The sequence below is a fragment of the Barbatula barbatula genome (genome assembly GCF_947034865.1).
Source record: "Barbatula barbatula genome assembly, chromosome: 22".
NCBI classification, from domain to species: Eukaryota; Metazoa; Chordata; class Actinopteri; order Cypriniformes; family Nemacheilidae; genus Barbatula; species Barbatula barbatula.
In genome coordinates, this window is record NC_136785.1 from 10,045,910 (window position 1) to 10,070,386 (window position 24,477).

A 24,477-nucleotide genomic window follows, 5' to 3' on the forward strand; every position below is an offset into this window, starting at 1 on the left:
ACATATTGGCAACTTAATTATAAGAATCAGAAAATGCTTCTCGGTATATATTTTCATACAAACAATATTTGTATGTACTTACAATGTATATGCACAAATTGTTGTTTGTAATCTATATAAATACATGTACCATTTACAAAGAACAGTAAACACGTTTATTATGATTAGGTGTTTCTACCATTTCATATATTCTCGTGCTCCATCAGTGTTAGTCTTTCTTTTTCTCGGTGTTTGAACAACAAGAAAAATAGGGCATGTGTTTATCAAAATCAGTTATAAATTTATTGATTGGTTCCAAAGACGAGTCTGTCTGAATTGATGTACTGTTAATTCTTTAGTAAATACTGAAAGAAACACCTTATCAGACAATTTATGACGGACAAAAAACATAGCCTACATGAAATATAGCCAGATATGGGCTCACAGTGCTTCCTGCTATGGTAAACATTTATTGAATAAAATTGCCTTAATAGTTAAATAAAAGACATCTACACATCTTCTTATTATCATGTCTGAATCTATAGCATCTCAAGGAAAGAGAAAATGTTCTTATACAGGATTTAAAGTAGTAAAAGGACTCAAATAAACCTAAATTGCTCTTTAGACTTAAAAGAAATATATAAAACTTAAAGGGGTTTCCACCTAAAAAGTACAAAGATATATATATTCGAAATGTTTACCCTTGTGATTCGACTGTTTTCTATATTTCGATTTTTTTGAAAGAATTACACAGCCGTATTGAGGAACATTAAGAGACCACTTTGAATATTTTTTTGTTTTCCCTGAATTTACTAGTTTTGTGTAAAATAGCAAGTGTTTTAATAATAATTTTGCAATTCTGTTTAATTCTGTGAACTAGTGACAAAATTTCTCCCAAATTCCAAAATATTGTTTTTATATTTTCATTTATTTCCAGAAAATTTAAATGGGACAAACATTTTTTCACAACTTCCATGTATCTTTGCATTCTCTCAGTGACTTTGCATTATGTTCGGTGACTGTTTGTCATTCCTGACATCTGTTTCTGTTGAGATTAAACAAACGGAATGACCAAAATATGTGAAGAAATGCTGGCAATCAGTTTTTTGTGCAGAATGTTTTTGCATTGATGACTTTGCAGCATGTGCCGGGAAATTGATTTTCTTTATATGAACATTGACCCTCTTTATTTGATTTAAGGTTAAACATTGTCTACCGAATGTAAATAACACAATCTCAGTGACCCCAGTATAAAAATGATTTGTTTTTCGTCTCAGCAAAAAAACAAAATGGAGAGTAAGAAATGGCTGGATTTGTTCATGCTTGCTGTGATTTGTCCTCTGATCACAGGTAAGTCAGTTCTGGAGTTATTGTCACGAACTTCAGTTAAGGGAAGTTGATGTTTTTATTTGCTCACATCACACAAATAATCACCATAATCTAAACTGTAATATTGTGCTTAAGTTGTGCTTTCTCTAATAAGGAATATATTATTTCTGCATGGTAGCTGGTTTCTGGTTGACAAAACAGTTGACAAAATTGTCTTTTATAATTTTATGTCCTCATCCATCAGTCTGTTTTTTTCTACTACAGGTGCTCCATCTTTAATGTCAGAAGAAAATGGGCCATGTTCCCGAGAGGGTCTGTCCATTACTGGAGGGAGCTATGATATTTCAAATTTGCATGGATTTAATGTAAAATACAGCTGTCCAGAAGGTTTTTACCCAAATATTCTGACACGTAAGTGTCGAGATGGATCCTGGGACCCAAAGACCAAAAAACATGCAGAGTGCAAAAGTAAGATACAGATCATTAGGAACATTGTTTTGTGTCATATGAATCAATGCAGGCTTTTACTCATTTGACATTTTATTTAAGTGAGATTTAATCATGCTTCTGTCCAAGAGGTTACATGTCCAAATCCTCGTGTTTTTGAGAACGGAGAGGTGACTCCATATAAAGAAAGATACTACGTCAGTGACACCACCAATTATACGTGCCATTCTGAATATGTTTTCCGGGGTTCTCCGTCCCGTGTTTGCAAACCTAATGGGAAGTGGAGTGGAAGCACACCAATATGTGGACGTAACTGTAAGTAAATATAAGTATAATTTTGTTATTGGGTATAGTGCATAGAACAATAGGTGATCTGGGACTGCAATTGCAATAAAATCCATTACTATTTGATCACATTTGTCTATTTCACTTTCTCGCTGTTGTATCACAGCTGATCACTGTCCTGATCCCGGCGTTCCCCCTGGTACCCATAGAACAGGCCACATGTTCAATATTGATGACAAAGTCACATACCGCTGCGAAAACAAACAGACCCTGATTGGTTCCATCCAGCGAGTCTGTCAGGAAGGTGGCCAATGGTCAGGGACAGAACCGCAATGTTACGGTAAACCTCCTTGCTTAATATCTGTTGCAGCTAAATAAAGATGTTGGCCACAATATTTTTGGTTATGACAGCTTGTGTTCTTCATGCGTAAATAAAGCCGAATTCACCTACGACACCCCAGAGGAAGCATCACAAGCGTTCGGGAGTTCTCTGAAGACGAATCTGGAGTTTCATAAACAACAAGAAGGTACCTCTGTTTGACTTTATATTTTAAGATCAGTGGTTGCTATAAGTATGGTGAAAAAACTGTTCTGGTACTGAACATTTAAATCAAATATTCTTGTTTCTGCAGATCAGGAGGGGAAGGCAGTAAGACTTGATCAGAATGGAGCACTTGATATCTATATTTATGTGGATGCGTCTGACAGCATAGAAAAAGAAGATTTTGACATAGCAAAGAAGGTCATCAAATCACTTATAAATACGGTATGTAAAATAAATGTGCAAATTAGTGTGTTTACCACTGATGTCAGTGTTTCTTTAGCTATAATAACTGAAAATAAGATGGCTAAAATAAGAACGGCAAGACGCCTTGATATTGTTTCACAACTGTGTCATCAGTAAAATTGTTTTAAGGCCAACTTGAGACATAACTTTACAATCCAATACACATTAATTTCTCACATGTACTGTATGTTATAAAGGTCCAGTGTATGAAATTGAGCTCCATCTAGCAATGAGATTGTGAATTGCAACCAACTGCTCACTCCACCCTCCCTTTTGATGCACTACGGTGGCTGACACAGAACTAAGATGTTGTAACATTTTTACTCCCTTGCTGAAGGAGATAATGTACAAAATGCGCTCTATAGCAGTTTGTCCCTTAAGGGCTACTGTAGAAAAAACAGCATGAATTCCATGTAAGGGGACCTGCTGTGCATGTATATAGAAATAGCTCATTGGGTAATAAAAACGTTATGCTTTATTATGTAAGGTCTTTATACACCTCTGATGACATGGGTATGTATATTAATCCTCCTGTTAAAAGATCCTTCAAAAAATTACACATTGGAAAGAAAAATATGTCTGTGAAATCAACATCACAGTTATATTATCAAATACAAATCTGGGATGGAATGACAGAATTCTACTACCCATTCAGTTTAAACAAATTAAAACAAGTTTAATAGCCTATCCCTGTTTACTTGGAAACATAACAAATAAAAAGTCACAAATGCCAAATGTTGATTTTAACTTTTTTCTGTCACAAATGCACTTTTGCTTTGTGCTGCTATCATTAACATGAACTGTGTTGATAGCAAACTAATTCGAACTGTGAATTCTCCCAAAAGATCAGCTATTATCAGGTCTCCCCAAACTATGAGATCAGGATGTTTGCCACAGAGATTAAAGAAATAGTCACTATGAGAAACTTTAAGACTATTCGTGATGAAAAAAACCTAGAAGAGATTTTTCAAAGACTGGATGGTTTTTCTTATGAAAGTAAGTATTTTCGTGGCACTAAGGTAAATACATTTGATATTGTTGTCATAAAGTAACTAGAACTAATTTGAAGCTAGTAAAATATCTGAATTAATGTCTTAACATATAATAAATGTATTTGACAGTAAGTAAATGACAGTTACTTGGTATTAATAACGCGTTTTCATGTTTATAGGTAAAGGTGACCGATCAGGGACTAATATTTGCTTAGCTTTTAAAACCATTTTAGGAAGTATGTCAATAGAGAAGATCAATGATAAGAACTTCACTCGGACTCAACATGTTATCATTATGTTCACCGATGGTATGACTTACAAATATTTACACACAACCTGGAAATACATTCAAAAATTGGTGTTTTTACTTTTCAACCTGCACGCTTGAGTAAAGCTGCTTGTTCTATTTCATAGGTCATGCAAACATGGGAGGTAATCCCAAACCTCAAGTGGATCAAATCAAACATCTAATAGCTGATGAGAGCAAACTTGGTGAGTAATGATTTAATTATTAATACAACAATCTTTTATAATCTTGTTGATGAAGAGTTGATGAGGTGTAGGATGTTCCTTCTCTTGTTGTTTTTTGTGCATTTTGTGTGGTTTAATATATGATTGATTAAAGGCACCTATGCATTGTTTTTCTTTTGTTGCACAAATTGCTTCTATTGTTTTCCCCTATTTGTTAGTCGCTTTGGATAAAAGCGTCTGCTTTGACTAAATGTCAAATGAATTTATGCTGTCAGAATTGGATATAAATATAAATCTGCCTTCTCTTTTCAGATATTTATATATTTGGAGTTGGACAGGATATAAATCTGGACATAAATGACTTAGTGACAAAAAGGGGAGATGAAAAGCACTTTTTCGCGTTTACAAATCTGACTGACGTGCAGGAGACATTTGATCAGATGATAGGTATATTGTTACTACTATATTCAAATGTATTTTATTATACAGGCTGACGTGCAATTTTCTATTAAAATCAACGCTTATATCTATAGTGCTGCACATTGCATTACAGATCCTTTGTCAATTTAAAAAGTGTTCAAGTGTAAAGGGTTAAAACAAAACAAAAATAAACACACTTAATGTGACAGAAATTTCTGTCATCATTTAATTCCCCTCAGGTTGTTCCAAACTTGTATAAATGTCTTTGTTCTGCCTTTCTCAAAGAAAGATGTTCGGAAGAATGTCAGTAACCAAACAGGGCTGCGTGTTGTCCCCCGTTCTTTCCCTGTCTCTCCGGACTGCAGCCCCAAAACATAGCCTACCTTTTTTTGCAAATAACGTCCAACTATCTCGGTGGGCAAGACTAGACACTGCCATTTTCATGGCTATGCTTTCTCAGATTAAATTTTTGTGTTTATTTGACACCTTTGACATGTCCCACCTCATCCAGCAGTATTGCCATTTCAGCAGAAGTAAAGCTGGGGGCTCCCTTCTTACGGTCTTTTTTTCCGCCATAGTGGTTGTTGGTATGTCTCACATGTTTGCGCTTTTATGGGTAAATAATCAAATCACACAAATGAGTGATTTGGTGGGTAATCAAACCAGATTGTGGAGATCATTAACACACTATGGCAAATTATGAAATTACCCTTTCAAAAGCAAGCGAAGCCAATAGCCAGTTAATTTAGCTGGTAAAACGTTTCTTTATAATGAACATAATTTTCTCAATACTTTACACTATACGCAGTGAAGGTTAAAGTGAACATTCCATTCTCGAGGCATCAATATCAACCAATGCAGGACCCCCGCCATAGACAGCACCTGCTAACGTTGCACGTTTTACCTTAAGCAACATTCTTAAGGTACATTTCGGGGAACACGCGTAGAGAATGTATATTGGAGTTAAGGTACCTTTAGATTCTTCGTAGTGTGCAATATAAGAGACAACGTTATCGAGAAATGCAGCGGAGATCTCATTCCACGTTGACTCCCATTGTAGTAAATGGGAGATGAGAAAATATTTTCCCGGAGAAATTTATACAGATTTGGTACAAGCTGAGGGTGAGGGTGACAAAATTCTGTGATACTGTGGCGCTTGATGACGTCACAAGCTAATTAACAGATTTAATGCTGCCTTCACATGCTCTCGGGATAGTTCCCACTTCAACCTGGAAGTAACGTCTGGATTAAGTAAAAATAAAACTTTAGTAGCATTTACTTACATTAAGACATTAATGTTAATGATTTTGCAGATACTTGTAATGTTTAACGCTACTAAGTGCTAACATTAAAAGAGCACCATTCCATAAATTTTTTCCGTGAGCGCACAAAAGTTGCAACTTCAGACCCGTTTCGATTTTACTCTCTGAAAATGACATACAGTTTATTGCCCAAACAATTTCATTTACTTTTTTCGGTTTCTGTTTTCTGTAAATTCTGTTTCATAACCAAGACACACCTGAAATTGTACAGGTTTGAAATGACATGAGTGTGAGTACATGACAGAATTTTCATTTATAGGTGAACCTTAAGCATTAAAAATGAACTCATTGGCTCTTTAATGTAATTGATTGTTTTCATGTACCTGCTTTCTTAAACAGATGAGGACACTAGTAATGAACTGTGTGGGATTCAACAAAATGTCCCTAAAAACAAGCGGCGTGCCTTTCCCTGGTTGGTCCAGATTAAAGTTACAGTGAGCACAACTTTTTTATCAGACTGTACATTAATTCCCATAGGTCAATATAGCCTATTAGCATCGATTTAGTCATCTTAACCTTTCTCTTCCTTACATGGTTTATAATCGTTTTTTGCACCGCATGGCCTCCATACGAGTAATCTTGTGGATCTGGATGAGCAGAGGGTCATAGTTTGTGCCAATCTAAATCGGTCAATGCTTTCAGCCTTTCCAATCTACCCCAAAAAAGGGGATGCAAAATTTGACCTTCGAGAATTTTATATTGCATCAGAGATGTCATGTTTCTGCACTGTTCTTTTACGTAGCATCATCCAACTGGGTCAAATTGCATGGGGTCATTGGTCACACCAACTTACATCTTAACAGCAGCTCACTGCTTCAAATTTGGAGTAACACCTGAGAAGATCACCATTACTCTGAAAAAGAACATGGGTAGTACAACATTCTTAAGCTATACTTATTTTAATTTACTCTTTGATCAAGAAAACATATAAACAGTGATGCTGATCTTAATGCCTTTACTTGTTCCAACTCCAGGTGAAAATCCAAAAGTGCAAAAATTAATTCTCCATCCTAAATATAATGTTGAAGCAAAAAAAGATATTGGAATTCCAGAATATTACGAATATGATATAGCTCTTATTGAGCTGGAAAAAGCAGTCGAACTGGATAGAGAGATTCGGTATGAAGCAAAGCCCATCAAACATGTGTATTACTTTAAATAAGAGTTAAACATAAAATGAATTGACCACAGATTGTCCGATGTGTCTTTACAGAACAATCTGCATCCCATGCACCAAGGAAACCAATGGAGCTCTTAAACTTTCAGACAATGAAGGAACATGCAAAAAACATGGTGAGGTATCAACACTTTTACATACGCAAGCGGTGTGCATGTCAAGAGCAAATCAGAAAGTCTGAAAACGTAGATATATTATGGCATAAATACAATGAAACAAAAATCTTTCTCCACGCATTTGTTACAGAGGATCTCATAATGGGTCCTGATCTTGTGAATGCTAACTTCACATCGGAAATGGAGGAAGGTTCTCCAAAATATATAAGAGGCATCACCATCAAGCAAAGAGGACCGGTAATGATTCACCATATTCCTAAATAATTTTACATAGAGGTTCACGTAATATGTTCATGTTTGGCGCACGTATCTAAACAGTCCAGCAATATGGCAAATATTAGTGATCATTATTACAGACACATATATTGATGTGCTTTTTTCAGCGGGATGATTGTGTTGAAGATGCAAAAAAAGCAGATATATTCAAAAAATCTGACAAAACATTCAGTGCAAAAGACATTGTTACAGACAATTTTCTGTGCAGTGGTGGTACATCACCAACCACAGATCACATTGCTTGCAAAGGTATGTTTAATTTTTGCTTATATTTGGTAGTGTAACAAATGGTCATACAATTACAGGTTCATTTTAATGATCCGAATTTATATAGATTTATATCGTTTCTGTGTCTGCTTGTGGCATTTTGTAACAGGTGATTCTGGTGGGGCCACTTACCTGCATAAAAATGATCGTATGATTCAGGTGAGGTTTGAAATCTATGTTCAGCTGATTTGTAAAAACTATATTGATGTGACTGTATACTTATCGCAGAAGTACGAAGTGTATACCATAATACATGGTTCCGTTATGAAACAAGTTGGGCAAAGCTTTCTTTAAATAATGTTTTTATAGGTTGGTGTTGTAAGCTGGGGCTCGAAGAACAAGTGTAATGCTGAAAAGGAAAACACCCTTTCTGATGAAGATAGCAGAGATTATCACACAAATCTGTTCAGCCCCGAAATACGGTCGTTTCTTCAAGAACACCTAGGAAAAGCGAAACAAAAAGGAACACCTCTTAATTTTTTGTCCAAATGAAACTGTCAACTTGTTTTGAACATTTGGTTTATTTGTTAAATGTATCAAGATAATTTGGGGTGAGATTCCTGACCTTTGTTTATCCCATAAAATTGCGCAATAAATCCAGTTTAATATCAGTAAGTGTTTTTTCTGCTGCACTAAAAATCTAAACAGAGTTTTGCACCCAAAAAAATCTGGGAAATGTTTAGGTTCTTCAGATCAATTTTAAATGTATATTTGTACAGTGTCTATTTGGCAGACTGTTCTTTTCAAAGTCACATACAGAGCATTATAGGTACATTTGGGTGTCCCAGAGTGCAACAATGGCTGGACCAACCGAAGACCCAGAAAGTCTTAGTGGAGAACGAGGCCAACTGGGGAACCCAGCGTACGGCAGTGTCAGCAGAGGTGGATAGCACCGGAGGGACATGGTAAGCGCTGGTGATGGCAGGAGTGTGGTCTGCAAACCCGAGTGAAGACCGGAATGGTAATCCGTTCTCCGAAGCCGGAGCGACGGCCGAGTCAGAGCTCAGAGATATCAGTGACCGTCTGAAATGACGATGTTGGCAGACAGAGAGTCATGTAGCCCCGAGACCACTAGAGGCAGTCAATCCTGATAGCAGAGAGTCCAGAGGCTGGGCAAGACACGATCTAGAACCAGGGCCAACGAGGGATTAATAAGGGCGGCTGGTGTGGCACACATACACGCAGACAGTGAGCACATGAAGCTGTCAACACAGTCCCCACATGCTCGGTGCATTCACACACACACAACAGAGACAAAACAGAAGGTTCTAGCCCCGGGACCCGACAGTATTTTGTTAACATTGGAAAACAACATTGATAATGAAAAGAAAGTATAAGAGCATAATTTAATGTAATGTTATAATTGAATAGTAACCTCAGGAGGTCAAATTAATTAGATTTTTTATTCTGTTGTGCCTTCTAAACATTTCTAAATACAATAACATTTTCATGTTTCTTCAACTGTCTGCACTGTTGTCAATCTTATTTATCAAGTATAATAAACATTACACTTATTGATGTTCTTCATTCACAGAATAAGTAAATATACAAAAACCACTAATTGTTATTTCCAAATAACAACTTTGTTTGGTTAAAGTCAGCATTATGCAACACGTTGGGTTTTTACAAGATTTCATCACAGTATTTAGTTAGTAGTGAACCTTCTTTTGTATTTCTCATTAATATGGGAAAACTATTACTAACAACACAGTAAAAAATGAAATACATCTCTGCAGAGAAAAGGATTCTATAGTGGTACTGACGTTTATTTAAAGTAGGCCCTGCTGCATCATGAAGGTGTCTAGGCTACATAACTGTAATATTCTGTAAATATATTTTAAAGAGTACAACACTTATTTTTTGGTTGGCTATATAAATAGCAAACAGCTTAGACCCACATATTGGCAATTTAGAAGAATAAGAAAATGCTGATGTCATTTTTTTCCATGGGTTATCATAACACTTCTGCTTTAGCTTTTAAGAACTTTCTCAGTATATATTATCATAGAAAATGTACTTACAATGTATATGCACAAATTGATGTTCAGAATACCAATTCATGTGCCATATTTACAAAGAGCAGTAAGGATTAGGATTAACTGTGCTGTGCCATTTCATATACGTATTCTCTGTGCTCCATCAGTTTTAGTTTTTCTCTTTCTCTGTGTTTGAACAGGTTCAAGGAAAATAGGGCATGTGTTTATCAAAGTCAATAACAAATGAATTTATTGGTTCCAAAGATTCGCTTAATAACATTTTATAATCCCACTATTTCAGCACAGTTAAATTGGCCAATAGGACATTTCCCATGCCTTATTCATGACAGATGAAGCAGTCAAGAATATGAATTTAGGAAAAGGAGGTCTGAGGTTTCACTGGGTTCGTCGGTTAGGCATCCTCTTTGTCTGAATAGGTGTACTGTTAATGCTTTGGTAAATACTGAAAGAAACACTCGATCAGACAATTTATGAAGGACAAAAAAAACATGGGATAATGAAATATAGAGACGGGCTCACAATGCTTCCAGCTATTGTAGACATTTCTTTTATTAGATAAAATTGCCTTTATGATAATAGTTAATAATAAAAGATTCACATCTTCTCATTATCACGACTGAATCTATAACATCTCAAGGAAAGAGAAATGTTTTGATACAGGATTTAAAGTAGTAAAAATACTGCTCCCTACAGCAAAAATAAATATATAAAACATGTAGGGTTATAAAGGATATATTTGTGAAATGTTTACCTTCATGATTCGACTGTTTTCTACATTTTGTTATTTTTTAAAAATAATTATACAGCCGTAGTGAAGAACATTAAGAGAAAAAAAAAGATTTTTAGTTTTCCTTTAATTGACTAGTTTTGTGTTTATGTAAAATAACAAGTGTTTTAATGATAATTGGATTATTCTGTTTGATTCTGTGAACTAGTGACAACATTTCTCCATAATTTCAAAATATTGTTTTTAATATTTCCATTTATTTCCATAAAATCTCTTGAAAGAAAACCAGTTCATGTTCATGTTCAAGCAACAAAATACCAATGTTTTTACATACAGTATATATTAGGATCAGTTCAAAAATGTATTTATAAAATGGTCAGTTCTGGTCCTTGATTCTCATTGGCTGAGCTGAGTTCTAAACCATTATAAAATACCCTGATTTATAACGGCTAACTACTTAAATAGCCTAAATATCATTTGATTCACTTTATTTTGTGAAACTTTGCCACTCATATGGAATAACTGTTTTATAAAAGCAATAACACATCATACCACAACACCCTTAGCTGTTATAATATGCACTGTAATATTATTAGCATTTATTACTGTAAATGTTTTTGCATAGTATGTTTTTGCATTGATGACTTTGCAGCATGTGCCGGGAAATTGATTTTCTTTATATGAACATTGACCCTCTTTATTTGATTTAAGGTTAAACATTGTCTACCGAATGTAAATAATACAATCTCAGTGACCCCAGTATAAAAATGATTTGTTTTTCGTCTCAGCAAAAAAAACCAAAATGGAGAGTAAGAAATGGCTGGATTTGTTCACGCTTGCTGTGATTTGTCCTCTGATCACAGGTAAGTCAGTTCTGGAGTTATTGTCACAAACTTCAGTTAAGGGAAGTTGATGTTTTTATTTGCTCAAATCACACAAATAATCACCATAATCTAAACTGTAATATTGTGCTTAAGTTGTGCTTTCTCTAATAAGGAATATATTATCTCTGCATGGTAGCTGGTTTCTGGTTGACAAAACAGTTGACAAAATTGTCTTTTATAATTTTATGTCCTCATCCATCAGTCTGTTTTTTTCTACTACAGGTGCTCCATCTTTAATGTCACAAGAAAATGGGCCATGTTCCCCAGAGGGTCTGTCCATTACTGGAGGGAGCTTTGTTATTTCAAATTTGAATGGATTTAATGTAAAATACAGCTGTCCAGAAGGTTTTTACCCAAATATTCTGACACGTAAGTGTCGAGTTGGATCCTGGGACCCAAAGACCCAAAAACATGCAGAGTGCAAAAGTAAGATACAGATCATTAGGAACATTGTTTTGTGTCATATGAATCAATGCAGGCTTTTACTCATTTGACACTTTATTTAAGTGAGATTTAATCATGCTTCTGTCCAAGAGGTTACATGTCCAAATCCTCGTGTTTTTGAGAACGGAGAGGTGACTCCATATAAAGAAAGATACTACGTCAGTGACACAACCAATTATACGTGCAATTCCGAATATGTTTTCCGGGGTTCTCCGTCCCGTGTTTGCAAACCTAATGGGAAGTGGAGTGGAAGCACACCAATATGTGGACGTAACTGTAAGTAAATATAAGTATTATTTTGTTATTGGGTATAGTGCATAGAACAATAGGTCATCTGGGACTGCAATTGTAATAGAATCCATTACTATTTGATCACATTTGTCTATTTCACTTTCTCGCTGTTGTTTCACAGCTGATGACTGTCCTGATCCCGGCGTTCCCCCTGGTACCCATAGAACAGGCCACATGTTCAATATTGATGACAAAGTCACATACCGCTGCGAAAACAAACAGACCCTGATTGGTTCCATCCAGCGAGTCTGTCAGGAAGGTGGCCAATGGTCAGGGACAGAACCGCAATGTTACGGTAAACCTCCTTGCTTAATATCTGTTGCAGCTAAATAAAGATGTTGGCCACAATATTTTTGGTTATGACAGCTTGTGTTCTTCATGCGTAAATAAAGCCGAATTCACCTACGACACCCCAGAGGAAGCATCACAAGCGTTCGGGAGTTCTCTGAAGACGAATCTGGAGTTTCATAAACAACAAGAAGGTACCTCTGTTTGACTTTATATTTTATGATCAGTGGTTGCTATAAGTATGGTGAAAAAACTGTTCTGGTACTGAACATTTAAATCAAATATTCTTGTTTCTGCAGATCAGGAGGGGAAGGCAGTAAGACTTGATCAGAATGGAGCACTTGATATCTATATTTATGTGGATGCGTCTGACAGCATAGAAAAAGAAGATTTTGACAGAGCAAAGGATGTCATCAAATCACTTATAAATACGGTATGTAAAATAAATGTGCAAATTAGTGTGTTTACCACTGATGTCAGTGTTTCTTTAGCTATAATAACTGAAAATAAGATGGCTAAAATAAGAACGGCAAGACGCCTTGATATTGTTTCACAACTGTGTCATCAGTAAAATAGTTTTAAGGCCAACTTGAGACATAACTTTACAATCCAATACACATTAATTTCTCACATGTACTGTATGTTATAAAGGTCCAGTGTATGAAATTGAGCTCCATCTAGCAATGAGATTGTGAATTGCAACCAACTGCTCACTCCACCCTCCCTTTTGATGCACTACGGTGGCTGACACAGAACTAAAATGTTGTAACATTTTTACTCCCTTGCTGAAGGAGATAATGTACAAAATGCGCTCTATTTTGCTTTGTGCTGCTATCATTAACATGAACTGCGTTGATAGCAAACTAATTCAAACTGTGAATTCTCCCAAAAGATCAGCTATTATCAGGTCTCCCCAAACTATGAGATCAGGATGTTTGCCACAGATGTTAAAGAAATAGTCACTATGAGAAACTTTAAGACTATTCGTGCTGAAAAAAACCTAGAAGAGATTTTTCAAAGACTGGATGATTTTTCTTATGAAAGTAAGTATTTTCGTGGCACTAAGGTAAATACATTTGATATTGTTGTCCTAAAGTAACTAGAACTAATTTGAAGCTAGTAAAATATCTGAATTAATGTCTTAACATATAATAAATGTATTTGACAGTAAGTAAATGACAGTTACTTGGTATTAATAACACGTTTTCATGTTTATAGGTAAAGGTGACCGATCAGGGACTAATATTTGCTTAGCTTTTAAAACCATTTTAGAAAGTATGTCAATAGAGAAGATCAATGATAAGAACTTCACTCGGACTCAACATGTTATCATTATGTTCACCGATGGTATGACTTACAAATATTTACACACAACCTGGAAATACATTCAAAAATTGGTGTTTTTACTTTTCAACCTGCACGCTTGAGTAAAGCTGCTTGTTCTATTTCATAGGTCATGCAAACATGGGAGGTAATCCCAAACCTAAAGTGGATCGAATCAAACATCTTATAGCTGATGAGAGCAAACTTGGTGAGTAATGATTTAATTATTAATAAAACAATCTTTTATAATCTTGTTGATGGAGAGTTGATGAGGTGTAGGATGTTCCTTCTCTTGTTGTTTTTTGTGCATTTTGTGTGGTTTAATATATGATTGATTAAAGGCACCTATGCATTGTTTTTCTTTTGTTGCACAAATTGCTTCTATTGTTTTCCCCTATTTGAAAGTCGCTTTGGATAAAAGCGTCTGCTTTGACTAAATGTCAAATGAATTTATGCTGTCAGAATTGGATATAAATATAAATCTGCCTTCTCTTTTCAGATATTTATATATTTGGAGTTGGACGGAAAATAAATCTGGACATAAATGACTTAGTGACAAAAAGGGGAGATGAAAAGCACTTTTTCGCGTTTACAAATCTGATTGACGTGCAGGAGACATTTGATCAGATGATAGGTATATTGGTACTACTATATTCAAATGTATTTTATTATACAGGCTGACGTGCAATTTTCTATTAAAATCAACGCTTATATCTATAGTCAAGCCCGTAGGCAGGGGGGGTTCGGGTGGTTCGAACGAACCCCCCCTCACTGCCAAAGGTCCAGAATTTAAGTCGTTTTTTTCATGTGATTATTGTCATCATTGTTTTAATCAATGCTTGTGACAAATTTCTGGGTTGCTGTTTCAAATTAATATGATTATTGTTGCAGGACGCGTGTGCCCTGCGTGCAGACAGAGAGAGTTCTTGCAATACACTCGCAACGTGAAAAAGCATCGCCTCTGAATGATGCGATCGGAGGGGTTATATATATATGTATTTTCTTTAATTAAAAGGATTTATCCACTCAATAGTCTACGACGGGGTCCCCAAACTACGGCCCGCGGGCCGGCCCGCCCACATATTTGGACCGGCCCTCTGAACAGCGTTAAGACCGAGTGATTTACATGTTAAGTCAATGCAAAGACGCGATGACCTACTTGCGGCGCAAATTGAGCGTTCGCGTGATTCGCGCAAGTAAAAAAAAAAATCTGAACTTTGGCGAAAATTTGCGATTGTTAACCAATCAGGAGCCTGCTCTAGTACAGCTGTGAGCGAGTGTCAGAAGCCCCTCCCATGATGCGAATTCGTGTCTGTAATGAAGCAAATTTCAAGTGCGAACAATGCGAGTAAATTCAAAATGTTCAAGCCTCCAACTACATGCGAATAGCGCGATTTACCATGTTTGGTGTGAACAATCTGAGACATAATTTATTTTTAAATATAGTTCTACAGTTTCACTTATATCATGTCTATATTTGATAATAAATATTGGCTTTCAGACCCAAATTTCGCTAAGTTACTCACATAGCCTAATTATTTGTTAAATTCATAATGTACCCTTGCAATAGAACTGAGAATATTTTAGGTGCATCAAAAAGCGTGCTGGTTAAAATACCAGCAGACAAGCTAATCCAGCACCATTTCATGCATAAAAGGTCACCAAAATGAAGTATTTGAACCTCATAATTAAATACAAAAGGAGGAGGAAAAACTGCAAAACGGTCCACTTTTTGAAAAAAAGAACCTCCCTTTCAATTGGCTGGCTACGGACCTGATAGTGCTGCACATTGCATTACAGATCCTTTGTCAATTTAAAAAATGTTCACGTGTAAAGGGTTAAAACAAACAAAAATAAAAACACATTTAAAGTGACAGTTCACAAAAAAAAGAAATGTAATCATCATTTAATTCCCCTCAGGTTGTTCCAAACTTGTATAAATGTCTTTGTTCTGCCTTTCTGAAAGGAAGATGTTTCTGAAGAATCTCAGTAACCAAACAGGGCTGCGTTTCCCGAAACCTTCTTAACGCTACGTCGTTCTTAAGTTATACCGTAAGCTGTGCCGTATCGTTAAAACGTGTTTCCCGAAACCTTCTTAGTTAAGTATACCTTCTGTTAGTCATACTTTCGTAAGGTTGATCCTGACCGCTCTTAGTTACCTTATCACTGTTCCTTTTACATCGCAGTTTAATTTTAAATATACAATTTAATATAAAATTAGATTTATTATTACATTAATATTTTTTACTTTAACTTAGTTTAAATTTAACAAATAAAATACTCACGTTTGTTAGCTTTTTAATGAAAGCCTATTATCCCAATTGGGCACGTCAGCTGGCAAAGCATTTTACAGGCTTAGGAGTCTATAAGGGAATGAATGTTATGGGTAGTTCGGTCAAACTATGGCAGCGAGACCGCGACTGCACCGTCCGTGGAGCCAGTTAGTGTATGTGCACTATTTCATAGGAGAACATTTTAGTTCCCTTATCCCATTCAGCTGCCATGGCGGCTCTTCGTTTTTTGCCATAGGGAGTTTTCTGGAGGTGGTTGTGGAAGGATATGGGCTAGGTAAGAACTCAGTGAAGCCTAGTGAAGGTGCGGACAGGTGTGGTGACGCCGGTGCTGGAGAAGGTGTCGCTGCTGGCGGGGAAAGATGGCGTGTTGGTCCGAGGGAGTACCTATGGCGTGCTATGATCGCATGTATCCACACCTGCCCTCAGATCAATCCCACCAGAGATACCCTGTGAGGCCGCTTCTCTTATAGACTGTTCACACCAAACGCGGTAAATCGCGCTATTCGCGTGTAGTTGGACGCTTAAACATTTTGAGTTTACTCGCATCATTCGCACGTGAAATTCACTTCATTACAGACGCGAATTTGCGTCATGGGAGGGGCTACTGCCGCTCGCTCAAGGCCCTAGCTAGAGCAAGCTCCTGATTGGTTAACTGAATTTTTAATTTTCGCCAGTTCAGATTTTTCAACTGTGTGTAAAAACACTATTAGGATTGACAGTGCGTTTTCCTCGTCTTGGGTCAGTAGGCACTGAGCTCTTTCCCTGTCTCTCCGGACTGCAGCCCCAAAACATAGCCTACCTTTTTTTGCAAATAACGTCCAACTATCTCGGTGGGCAAGAATAGACACTGCCATTTTCATGGCTATGCTTTCTCAGATTTCATTTTTGTGTTTATTTGACACCTTTGACATGTCCCACCTCATCCAGCAGTATTGCCATTTCGGCAGAAGTAAAGCTGGGGGCTCCCTTCTTACGGTCTTTTTTTCCGCCATAGTGGTTGTTGGTATGTCTCATATGTTTGCGCTTTTATGGGTAAATAATCAAATCACACAAATGAGTGATTTGGTGGGTAATCAAACCAGATTGTGGAGAACATTAACACACTATGGCAAATTATGAAATTACCCTTTCAAAAGCAAGCGAAGCCAACAGCCAGTTTATGTAGCTGGTAAAACGTTTCTTTATAATGAACATAATTTTCTCAATACTTTACACTATACGCAGTGAAGGTTAAAGTGAACATTCCATTCTCGAGGCATCAATATCAACCAATGCAGGACCCCCGCCATATACAGCACCTGCTAACGTTGCACGTTTTACCTTAAGCAACATTCTTAAGGTACATTTCGGGGAACACGCGTAGAGAATGTATATTGGAGTTAAGGTACCTTTAGATTCTTCGTAGTGTGCTATATAAGAGACAACGTTATCGAGAAACGCAGCCGAGATCTCATTCCACGTTGACTCCCATTGTAGTAAATGGGAGATGAGAAAATATTTTCCCGGAGAAATTTATACAGATTTGGTACAAGCTGAGGGTGAGGGTGACAAAATTCTGTGATACTCTGGCGCTTGCTGACGTCACAAGCTAATTAACAGATTTAATGCTGCCTTCACATGCTCTCGGGATAGTTCCCACTTCAACCTGGAAGTAACGTCTGGATTAAGTAAAAATAAAACTTTAGTAGCATTTACTAACATTAAGACATTAATGTTAATGATTTAGCAGATACTTGTAATGTTTAACGCTACTAAGTGCTAACATTAAAAGAGCACCATCCCATAAATTATTTCCGTGTTGAAGTGGGAATTATCTCCGTTATTTCTGTCAACACGTCGCTGAGGGATTTAACCTAATTCTTTTCCCTTTCTTTCTTCTTATTAAAAATATAAAATAATAAATAAATAAAAAATACTAACCTCACTATTCTTAGCTTTGTAAATTGTGCTGGGCTTTAATGGACTAGTTTTGATCCACTTATGTATTTTGTTGCCTATGTTGTTATAATTCCTTCCAATGTTTCCTCATCTGTAAGTCGCTTTGGATAAAAGAGTCTGCTAAATGACTAAATGCAAATGTAAATGTTATCTCCTTTCTGAGAGCACGTAAAGGCAGCATAACACTGAGTACAAGACACACCACATGTCACACCACAAACCCAACACACCACAAACTTCAGACCTGTTTCGATATTATTCTCTGAAAATGACATACAGTTTATTGCCCAAACAGTTTCATTTACTTTTTTTCGGTTTCTGTTTTCTGTAAATTCTGTTTTATAACCAAGACACATCGTCAGATAAAATCACCACACTCACCTAAAAGAGCAGAAGCCAGGCCTAGGGTATTATCCGTATACGCTTTTTTGCCAAAGGTTGTAGGCTTTTTATTTAGCATATTTGGTTTTCCCTTAGGCCTTTGATAGGGTATTTTGCACTGTAAATTAATCCTCCCTGTTTGTTTTATACTGTAGGATAATCTAGTTTTTTTGTCGATGTGGTTTAGATTAAAAAAAATTTAAGGTAGGACAATTCGACAGAACACCGGCACTGTTTTCTGTGAAACACACTGTCAAACTCCTGTAAAGATTCTTCCAAAAAGAGAAATAACTACATACTGTACAGTGTAGGCCTATGTGTTCTTGTGTGAACGATTCCTTTACAAAAAGGTAAATTTAATCACCCTCTTGTCATTTTAAACCTGCTTGACAATCTTCCTGCTGCAGAACAGAAAATAAGATGAATGGGTGACAGTTAACAACATTCTTAAAAATATATATTTTGTGTGATCTGCGGAAGAAAATTATACAGGTTTGAAAAGACATGAGTGTGACTACATGATGACAGAATTTTCATTTACAGGTGAACCTTAAGCATTAAAAATGAACTCATTGGCTCTTTAATGTAATTGATTGTTTTCATGTACCTGCTTTCTTAAACAGATGAGGACACTAGTAATCAACTGTGTGGGATTCAACAAAATGTCCCTAACAACAAGCGGCGTGCCTTTCCCTGGTTGGTCCAGATTAAAGTTACAGTGAGCACAACTTTTTTATCAGACTGTACATTAATTCCCATAGGTCAATATAGCCTATTAGCATCGATTTAGTCAGCTTAACCTTTCTCTCCCTTACATGGTTTATAATCGTTTTTGCACTGCATGGCCTCCATACGAGTAATCTTGTGAATCTGGATGAGCAGAGGGTCAAAGTTTGTGCCAATCTAAATCGGTCAATGCTTTCAGCCTTTCCAATCTACCCCAAAAAGTGGGGATGCAAAATTTGACCTTCGAGAATTTTATTCATGTTTCTGCACTGTTCTTTTACGTAGCGTCATCCAACTGGGTCAAATTGCATGGGGTCATTGGTCACACCAACTTACATCTTAACAGCAGCTCACTGCTTCAAATTTGGAGACACACCTCACAGAATCACCATTACTCTGAAAAAGAACATGGGTAGTACAACATTCTTAAGCTATACTTATTTTAATTTACTCTTTGATCAAGAAAACATATAAACAGGGATGCTGATCTTAATGCCTTTACTTGTTCCAACTCCAGGTGAAAATCCAAAAGTGCATGAATTCATTCTCCATCCTAAATATAATGTTGAAGCAAAAAAAGATATTGGAATTTCAGAATATTACGAATATGATATAGCTCTTATTGAGCTGGAAAAAGCCGTCGAACTGAATAGAGAGATTCGGTATGAAGCAAAGCCCATCAAACATGTGTATTACTTTAAATAAGAGTTAAACATAAAATGAATTGATCACAGATTGTCCAATGTGTCTTTACAGAACAATCTGCATCCCATGCACCAAGGAAACCAATAGAGCTCTTAAACTTTCAGACAATGAAGGAACATGCAAAAAACATGGTGAGGTATCAACACTTCTACATACGCAAGCGGTGTGCATGTCAAGAGCAAATCAGAAAGTCTGAAAACGTAGATATATTATGGCATAAATACATCCATCCGTCCATCCATCCATCCATCCATTTTCTTCCGCTTATCCGGGGCCGGGTCGCGGGGAGAGCAGTCTAAGCAGAGATGCCCAGACATCCCTCACCCTAGACACTTTCTCTAGCTCTTCCGGGGGACACCGAGGCGTTCCCAGGCCAGCCGGGAGACATAGTCCCACCAGCGTGTCCTAGGTCTTCCCCGGGGTCTCCTCCCGGTCGGACGGGCCCGGAACACCTTCCGGGGAAGGCGTCCCGTAGGCATCCGGAACAGATGCCTAAGCCACCTCAGCTGACCCCTCTCGATGTGGAGGAGCAGCGGCTCTACTCCGAGCTCCTCCTGGGTGACCGAGCTTCTCACCCTATCTCTAAGGGATCGCCCAGCCACCCTGCGGAGGAATCTCATTTCGGCCACCTGTATCCAGTATCTTGTCCTTTCGGTCATGACCCAAAGCTCATGGCCATAGGTGAGAGTAGGAACATAGATTGACCGGTAAATTGAGAGCTTCGCCTTGCGGCTCAGCTCTTTCTTCACAACGACAGACCGGTACATCGACCACATTACTGCAGAAGCTGCATCCGTCTGTCAATCTCCCGTTCCATCCTTCCCTCACTCGTGAACAAGACCCCAAGATACGTAAACTCCTCCACTTGAGGCAGGAACTCTCCAGCAACACGAAGTGGCCAAGCCACCCTTTTCCGAGTGAAGACCATGGCCTCGGATTTGGAGGTACTGATTTTCATTCCAGCCGCTTCACACTCGGCTGTAAACCGTCCCAGTGCATGCTGAAGGTCCTGGTTTGAAGGGGCCAACACAACAACATCATCCGCAAATAGCAGAGACGAGATCGTGTGGTCCCCAAACCTGTCACACCCCGGCCCCTGGCTGCGCCTAGAAATTCTGTCCATAAAAATTACGAACAGAACCGGTGACAAAGGGCAGTCCTGGCGGAGTTCGACATGCACTGGGTACAAGCCCGACTGACTGCCGGCAATGCGAACCAATCACCTGCTTCGGTTGTACAGGGACCTGACAGCCCTTAGCAAAGGACCACAGACCCCATACTCCCGAAGCACCCTCCACAGGATGCCGCGAGGGACACAGTCGAATGCCTTCTCCAAATCCACAAAACACACGTGAACAGCGTGGGTAGGGCACTTTTTCCCTCTTCTGAAGTGCCGGACGGTTTGCCAGAATCTCTTCGAGACCAGTCGCTAGTCCTTCTCCATGGCCTCACCAAGCTCCCCGCAGGCCCGAGTTTTTGCCTCCACAACCACCCGGGCAGCAGTCCGCTTGGCCTGCCGGTACCCATCAGCTGCCTCAGGAGTCCCACAAGCCAACCAGGCCCGATAGGACTCCTTCTTCAGCTTGACGGTTTCCCTTACTTCCGGTGTCCACCACCGGGTTCAGGGATTCCCACCTCGACAGGCACCGGAGACCTTACGGCCACAGCTCCGAGCGGCCGCTTCGACAATGGAGGTAGAGAACATGGTCCACTCGGACTCAATGTCTCAAGCCTCCCTCGGGATCCGGTTGAAGCCGCCTCTCACCATGGGCAACTCCAGAGTGATGAAGTGTCCATCCTCTCTCGAGGAGTGTGGTTCCAGAGCCCAAGCCAAGTGTAGAGGTGATCCCGACTATCTCTAGTCGGAACCTCTCAACCTCACGCACCATCTCAGGCTCCTTCCCCGCCAGCGAGGTGACGTTCCACGTCCCTAGAGCTAGCTTCCGTGTCCAGGGATCGGGGTGTCGAGGCAATCTCCTCCGACTGCCGCCCGATTCACTTTGCACCGACCCCCTTTGGTCACTCCCGCACGTGGTGAGCCCACGGTAAGGCGGCCCCACGTTGCTCCTTCGGGCTGAGCCCGACCGGACCCAGTGGGGAAAGGCCCGGCCACCAGGCACTCGCATACGAGCACCGATCCCGGGCCTGGCTCCAGGGTGGTGCCCTGGTTGCGCCATACGGGGCGATGTCACGCTCCTTGGTATATTGAGCATCATAAGGAATTTTTGAACCATAAATACATAAATACAATGAAACAAAAATCTTTCTCCACGCATTTGTTACAGAGGAACTCATAATGGGTCCTGATCTTGTGAATGCTAATTTCACATCGGAAATGGAGGAAGGTTCTCCAAAATATATAAGAGGCATCACCATCAAGCAAAGGGGACCGGTAATGATTCACCATATTCCTAAATTATTTTACATAGAGGTTCACATGATATGTTACTACAACTTTCCTGTAGCTCAGTGGTAAGAGCATTGCGTCAACAATGCAAGGTTGTGGGTTCGATACCAGGGGATTGTAGATACCTATGTAAAATGTATAGGATAATGCTATGTAGGTCGCTTTGGATAAAAGCGTCTGCCAAATGCCTAAATGTAAATGTTTGGCACACGTATCTAAACAGTCCAGCAATATGGCAAATATTAGTGATCATTATTACAGACACATATGTTGATGTGCTTTTTTCAGCGGGATGATTGTGTTGAGGATGCAATAAAAGCAGATATATTCAAAAAAACAAAAAAAATATTCAATGCAAAAGACATTGTTACAGACAATTTTCTGTGCAGTGGTGGTACATCACCAACCATAGATGACATTGCTTGCAAAGGTATGTTTCATTTTTGCTTATATTTGTTAGTGAAACAAATGGTCATACAATTACAGGTTCATTTTAACGATCCGAATTTCACGAAGGAATTATAAATAGTTTCTGTGTCTGCTTGTGGCATTTTGTAACAGGTGATTCTGGTGGGGCCACTTACCTGCATAAAAATGATCGTATGATTCAGGTGAGGTTTGAAATCTATGTTCAGCTGATTTATAAAAACTATAGTGATGTGGCTGTATACTCATCGCACAAGTATGAAGTGTATACCATAATACATGGTTCCGTTATGAAACAAGTTGGGCAAAGCTTTCTTTAAATAATGTTTTTATAGGTTGGTGTTGTAAGCTGGGTCTCGAAGAACAAGTGTAATGCTGAAAAGGAAAACACCCCTTCTGATGAAGATAGCAGAGATTATCACACAAATCTGTTCAGCCCCGAAATACGGTCGTTTCTTCAAGACCACCTAGGAAAAGAGAAACAAAAAGGAACACCTCTTAAATTTTTGTCCAAATAAAACCGTCAGCTTGTTTTAAACATTTGGTTTATTTGTTAAATGTATCAAGACAATTTGGGGTGAGATTGCTGACCTTCGTTTATCCTATAAAATTGTGCAATAAATCCAGTTTATTATGAGTAAGTGTTTTGTTTGCTGCACTAATAATCTAAACAGAGTTTTTCTGAGAAATGTTTAGACTCTAGGGTCTCCAGGTCAATTTTAAATGTATATTTGTACAGTATCTATTTGGCAGACCGTTGTTTCCAAAGTCACATACAATGCATTATAGGTACATTTGCATGTCCCATTTAAGCTGCCATTGACAACTATCTAGACTTTACAAGTTTAGATTAATTTAACTTTGTATATGATCTGTCTACAAAATTCCTACCAAAACTTGGAGGTGAACTGCGGACCCCTATCAGAGGCCATGTTGACCGGCAAGCCGTGGAGCCGGAAAACTTGGTCAATGAGCAGTTGCGCGGTCTCCTGTGAGTAGGAAAGCTTGGGAAGAGGAATGAAATTAACCACCTTGGAGACGCGATGCACCAACGTGAGAACCACAGTTTTACCACCAGAGGGAAGAAGCCCAGTAACAAAATCAAGGACAAGGGGCGGGAAGGGATGCGACGAAGCAGACCAGCAGCAGGGCCTCTCCACTGGGGCCTCGAACAAGTGGGAAAGGAGCTTTTGGTTTCGTGTTCTTGGACCCGGGCCAGAACGAGAGGGTGAAGTTAAAGCCGCCAAAGAAAAGTGCCCAGCGGGCCTAACGAGAACCTAACCTCCTGGCTAAACGGATGTACTCCAAGTATTTATGGTCCGTCCAGACCAGGATGGACTGCGCCATTCCCTCCAACCAGTGACGCCACTTGCCTAGCGCTAACTTGACCACCAGCAGCTCTCTGTTGCCGACGTCGTAGTTACATTCTACCAGGGTGAGCCGATGGGAGAAATAGGTAAAGGGATAAAACTTCACATCCTGAGCAGACCGCTGAGACAAGACTGCGCCTACTCCGACATCTGAAGTGTCGACCTCGACAATAAACTGGCAATTAGGATCTGGAATAGACAAGACAGGAGCAGAGTTAAACGGGACTTTAAATTATCACCTTAAAATAAGCACCCTGAGCCTGCTGATTCCACCTAATAGGCGCTTTGCTGGAGGTCAACGCAGTAAGGGGTGCAGCAATCTGACCAAAGTTTCTGATAAAATGCCGGGAAAAGTTGGCGAATCCCATTGGGTATGGGCCACTTCACTTAAGTTACCTCAGGAGTTCA

General features: G+C 38.7%; 2 protein-coding genes across 5 annotated transcripts; both read left to right on the forward strand.

Moving 5' to 3' along the window:
- Nucleotides 1-1,228: 1,228 nt before the first annotated feature.
- LOC306911360 (complement factor B-like) lies at nucleotides 1,229-8,479 on the forward strand. The gene is made up of 18 exons (XM_079486645.1): nucleotides 1,229-1,329; nucleotides 1,573-1,776; nucleotides 1,885-2,070; nucleotides 2,207-2,380; nucleotides 2,478-2,567; nucleotides 2,673-2,806; nucleotides 3,673-3,823; nucleotides 3,999-4,127; nucleotides 4,234-4,311; nucleotides 4,603-4,737; nucleotides 6,372-6,466; nucleotides 6,775-6,901; nucleotides 7,007-7,151; nucleotides 7,246-7,325; nucleotides 7,456-7,562; nucleotides 7,709-7,850; nucleotides 7,978-8,027; nucleotides 8,178-8,479. The coding sequence occupies exons 1-18, from the start codon at nucleotides 1,236-1,238 to the stop codon at nucleotides 8,358-8,360; spliced, it is 2,304 nt and encodes a 767-aa protein (XP_079342771.1). The 5' UTR covers nucleotides 1,229-1,235; the 3' UTR covers nucleotides 8,361-8,479.
- Nucleotides 8,480-11,373: 2,894 nt separating this feature from the next.
- On the forward strand, nucleotides 11,374-23,340 carry LOC306910937 (complement factor B-like). Of its 4 annotated transcripts, none has more exons than XR_013788217.1 (18): nucleotides 11,374-11,455; nucleotides 11,699-11,902; nucleotides 12,011-12,196; nucleotides 12,333-12,506; nucleotides 12,604-12,693; nucleotides 12,799-12,932; nucleotides 13,392-13,542; nucleotides 13,718-13,846; nucleotides 13,953-14,030; nucleotides 14,322-14,456; nucleotides 19,059-19,153; nucleotides 19,447-19,573; nucleotides 19,679-19,823; nucleotides 19,918-19,997; nucleotides 22,152-22,258; nucleotides 22,663-22,703; nucleotides 22,835-22,884; nucleotides 23,035-23,340. XR_013788217.1 is itself a non-coding variant. In XM_079485868.1 (18 exons), exons 1-18 carry the CDS (start codon nucleotides 11,395-11,397, stop codon nucleotides 23,215-23,217), a joined length of 2,271 nt encoding a protein of 756 aa, XP_079341994.1. In that variant the 5' UTR covers nucleotides 11,374-11,394; the 3' UTR covers nucleotides 23,218-23,340. The 4 variants fall into 4 exon arrangements, 3 of the variants coding, with proteins under 3 accessions (XP_079341994.1, XP_079341995.1, XP_079341996.1); XM_079485868.1 differs by having other exon boundaries at nucleotides 22,562-22,703; XM_079485870.1 differs by lacking the exon at nucleotides 11,374-11,455 and having other exon boundaries at nucleotides 11,751-11,902; nucleotides 12,013-12,196; nucleotides 22,562-22,703.
- Nucleotides 23,341-24,477: the final 1,137 nt, after the last annotated feature.

What these genes read in the sequence shown, in the direction of transcription:
- LOC306911360 (XM_079486645.1), top strand. Translation starts at nt 1,236, where the DNA reads ATGATTTGTTTTTCGTCTCAGCAAAAAAACAAAATGGAGAGTAAGAAA. An exon ending in GATTTGTCCTCTGATCACAG is followed by an intron (nt 1,330 to 1,572) that starts GTAAGTCAGTTC and finishes TTTCTACTACAG; the next exon opens with GTGCTCCATCTTTAATGTCA. An exon ending in AGATCACATTGCTTGCAAAG is followed by an intron (nt 7,851 to 7,977) that starts GTATGTTTAATT and finishes ATTTTGTAACAG; the next exon opens with GTGATTCTGGTGGGGCCACT.
- LOC306910937 (XM_079485868.1), top strand. Translation starts at nt 11,395, where the DNA reads ATGGAGAGTAAGAAATGGCTGGATTTGTTCACGCTTGCTGTGATTTGT. An exon ending in AGGAACATGCAAAAAACATG is followed by an intron (nt 19,998 to 22,151) that starts GTGAGGTATCAA and finishes CATTTGTTACAG; the next exon opens with AGGAACTCATAATGGGTCCT. An exon ending in AGATGACATTGCTTGCAAAG is followed by an intron (nt 22,704 to 22,834) that starts GTATGTTTCATT and finishes ATTTTGTAACAG; the next exon opens with GTGATTCTGGTGGGGCCACT.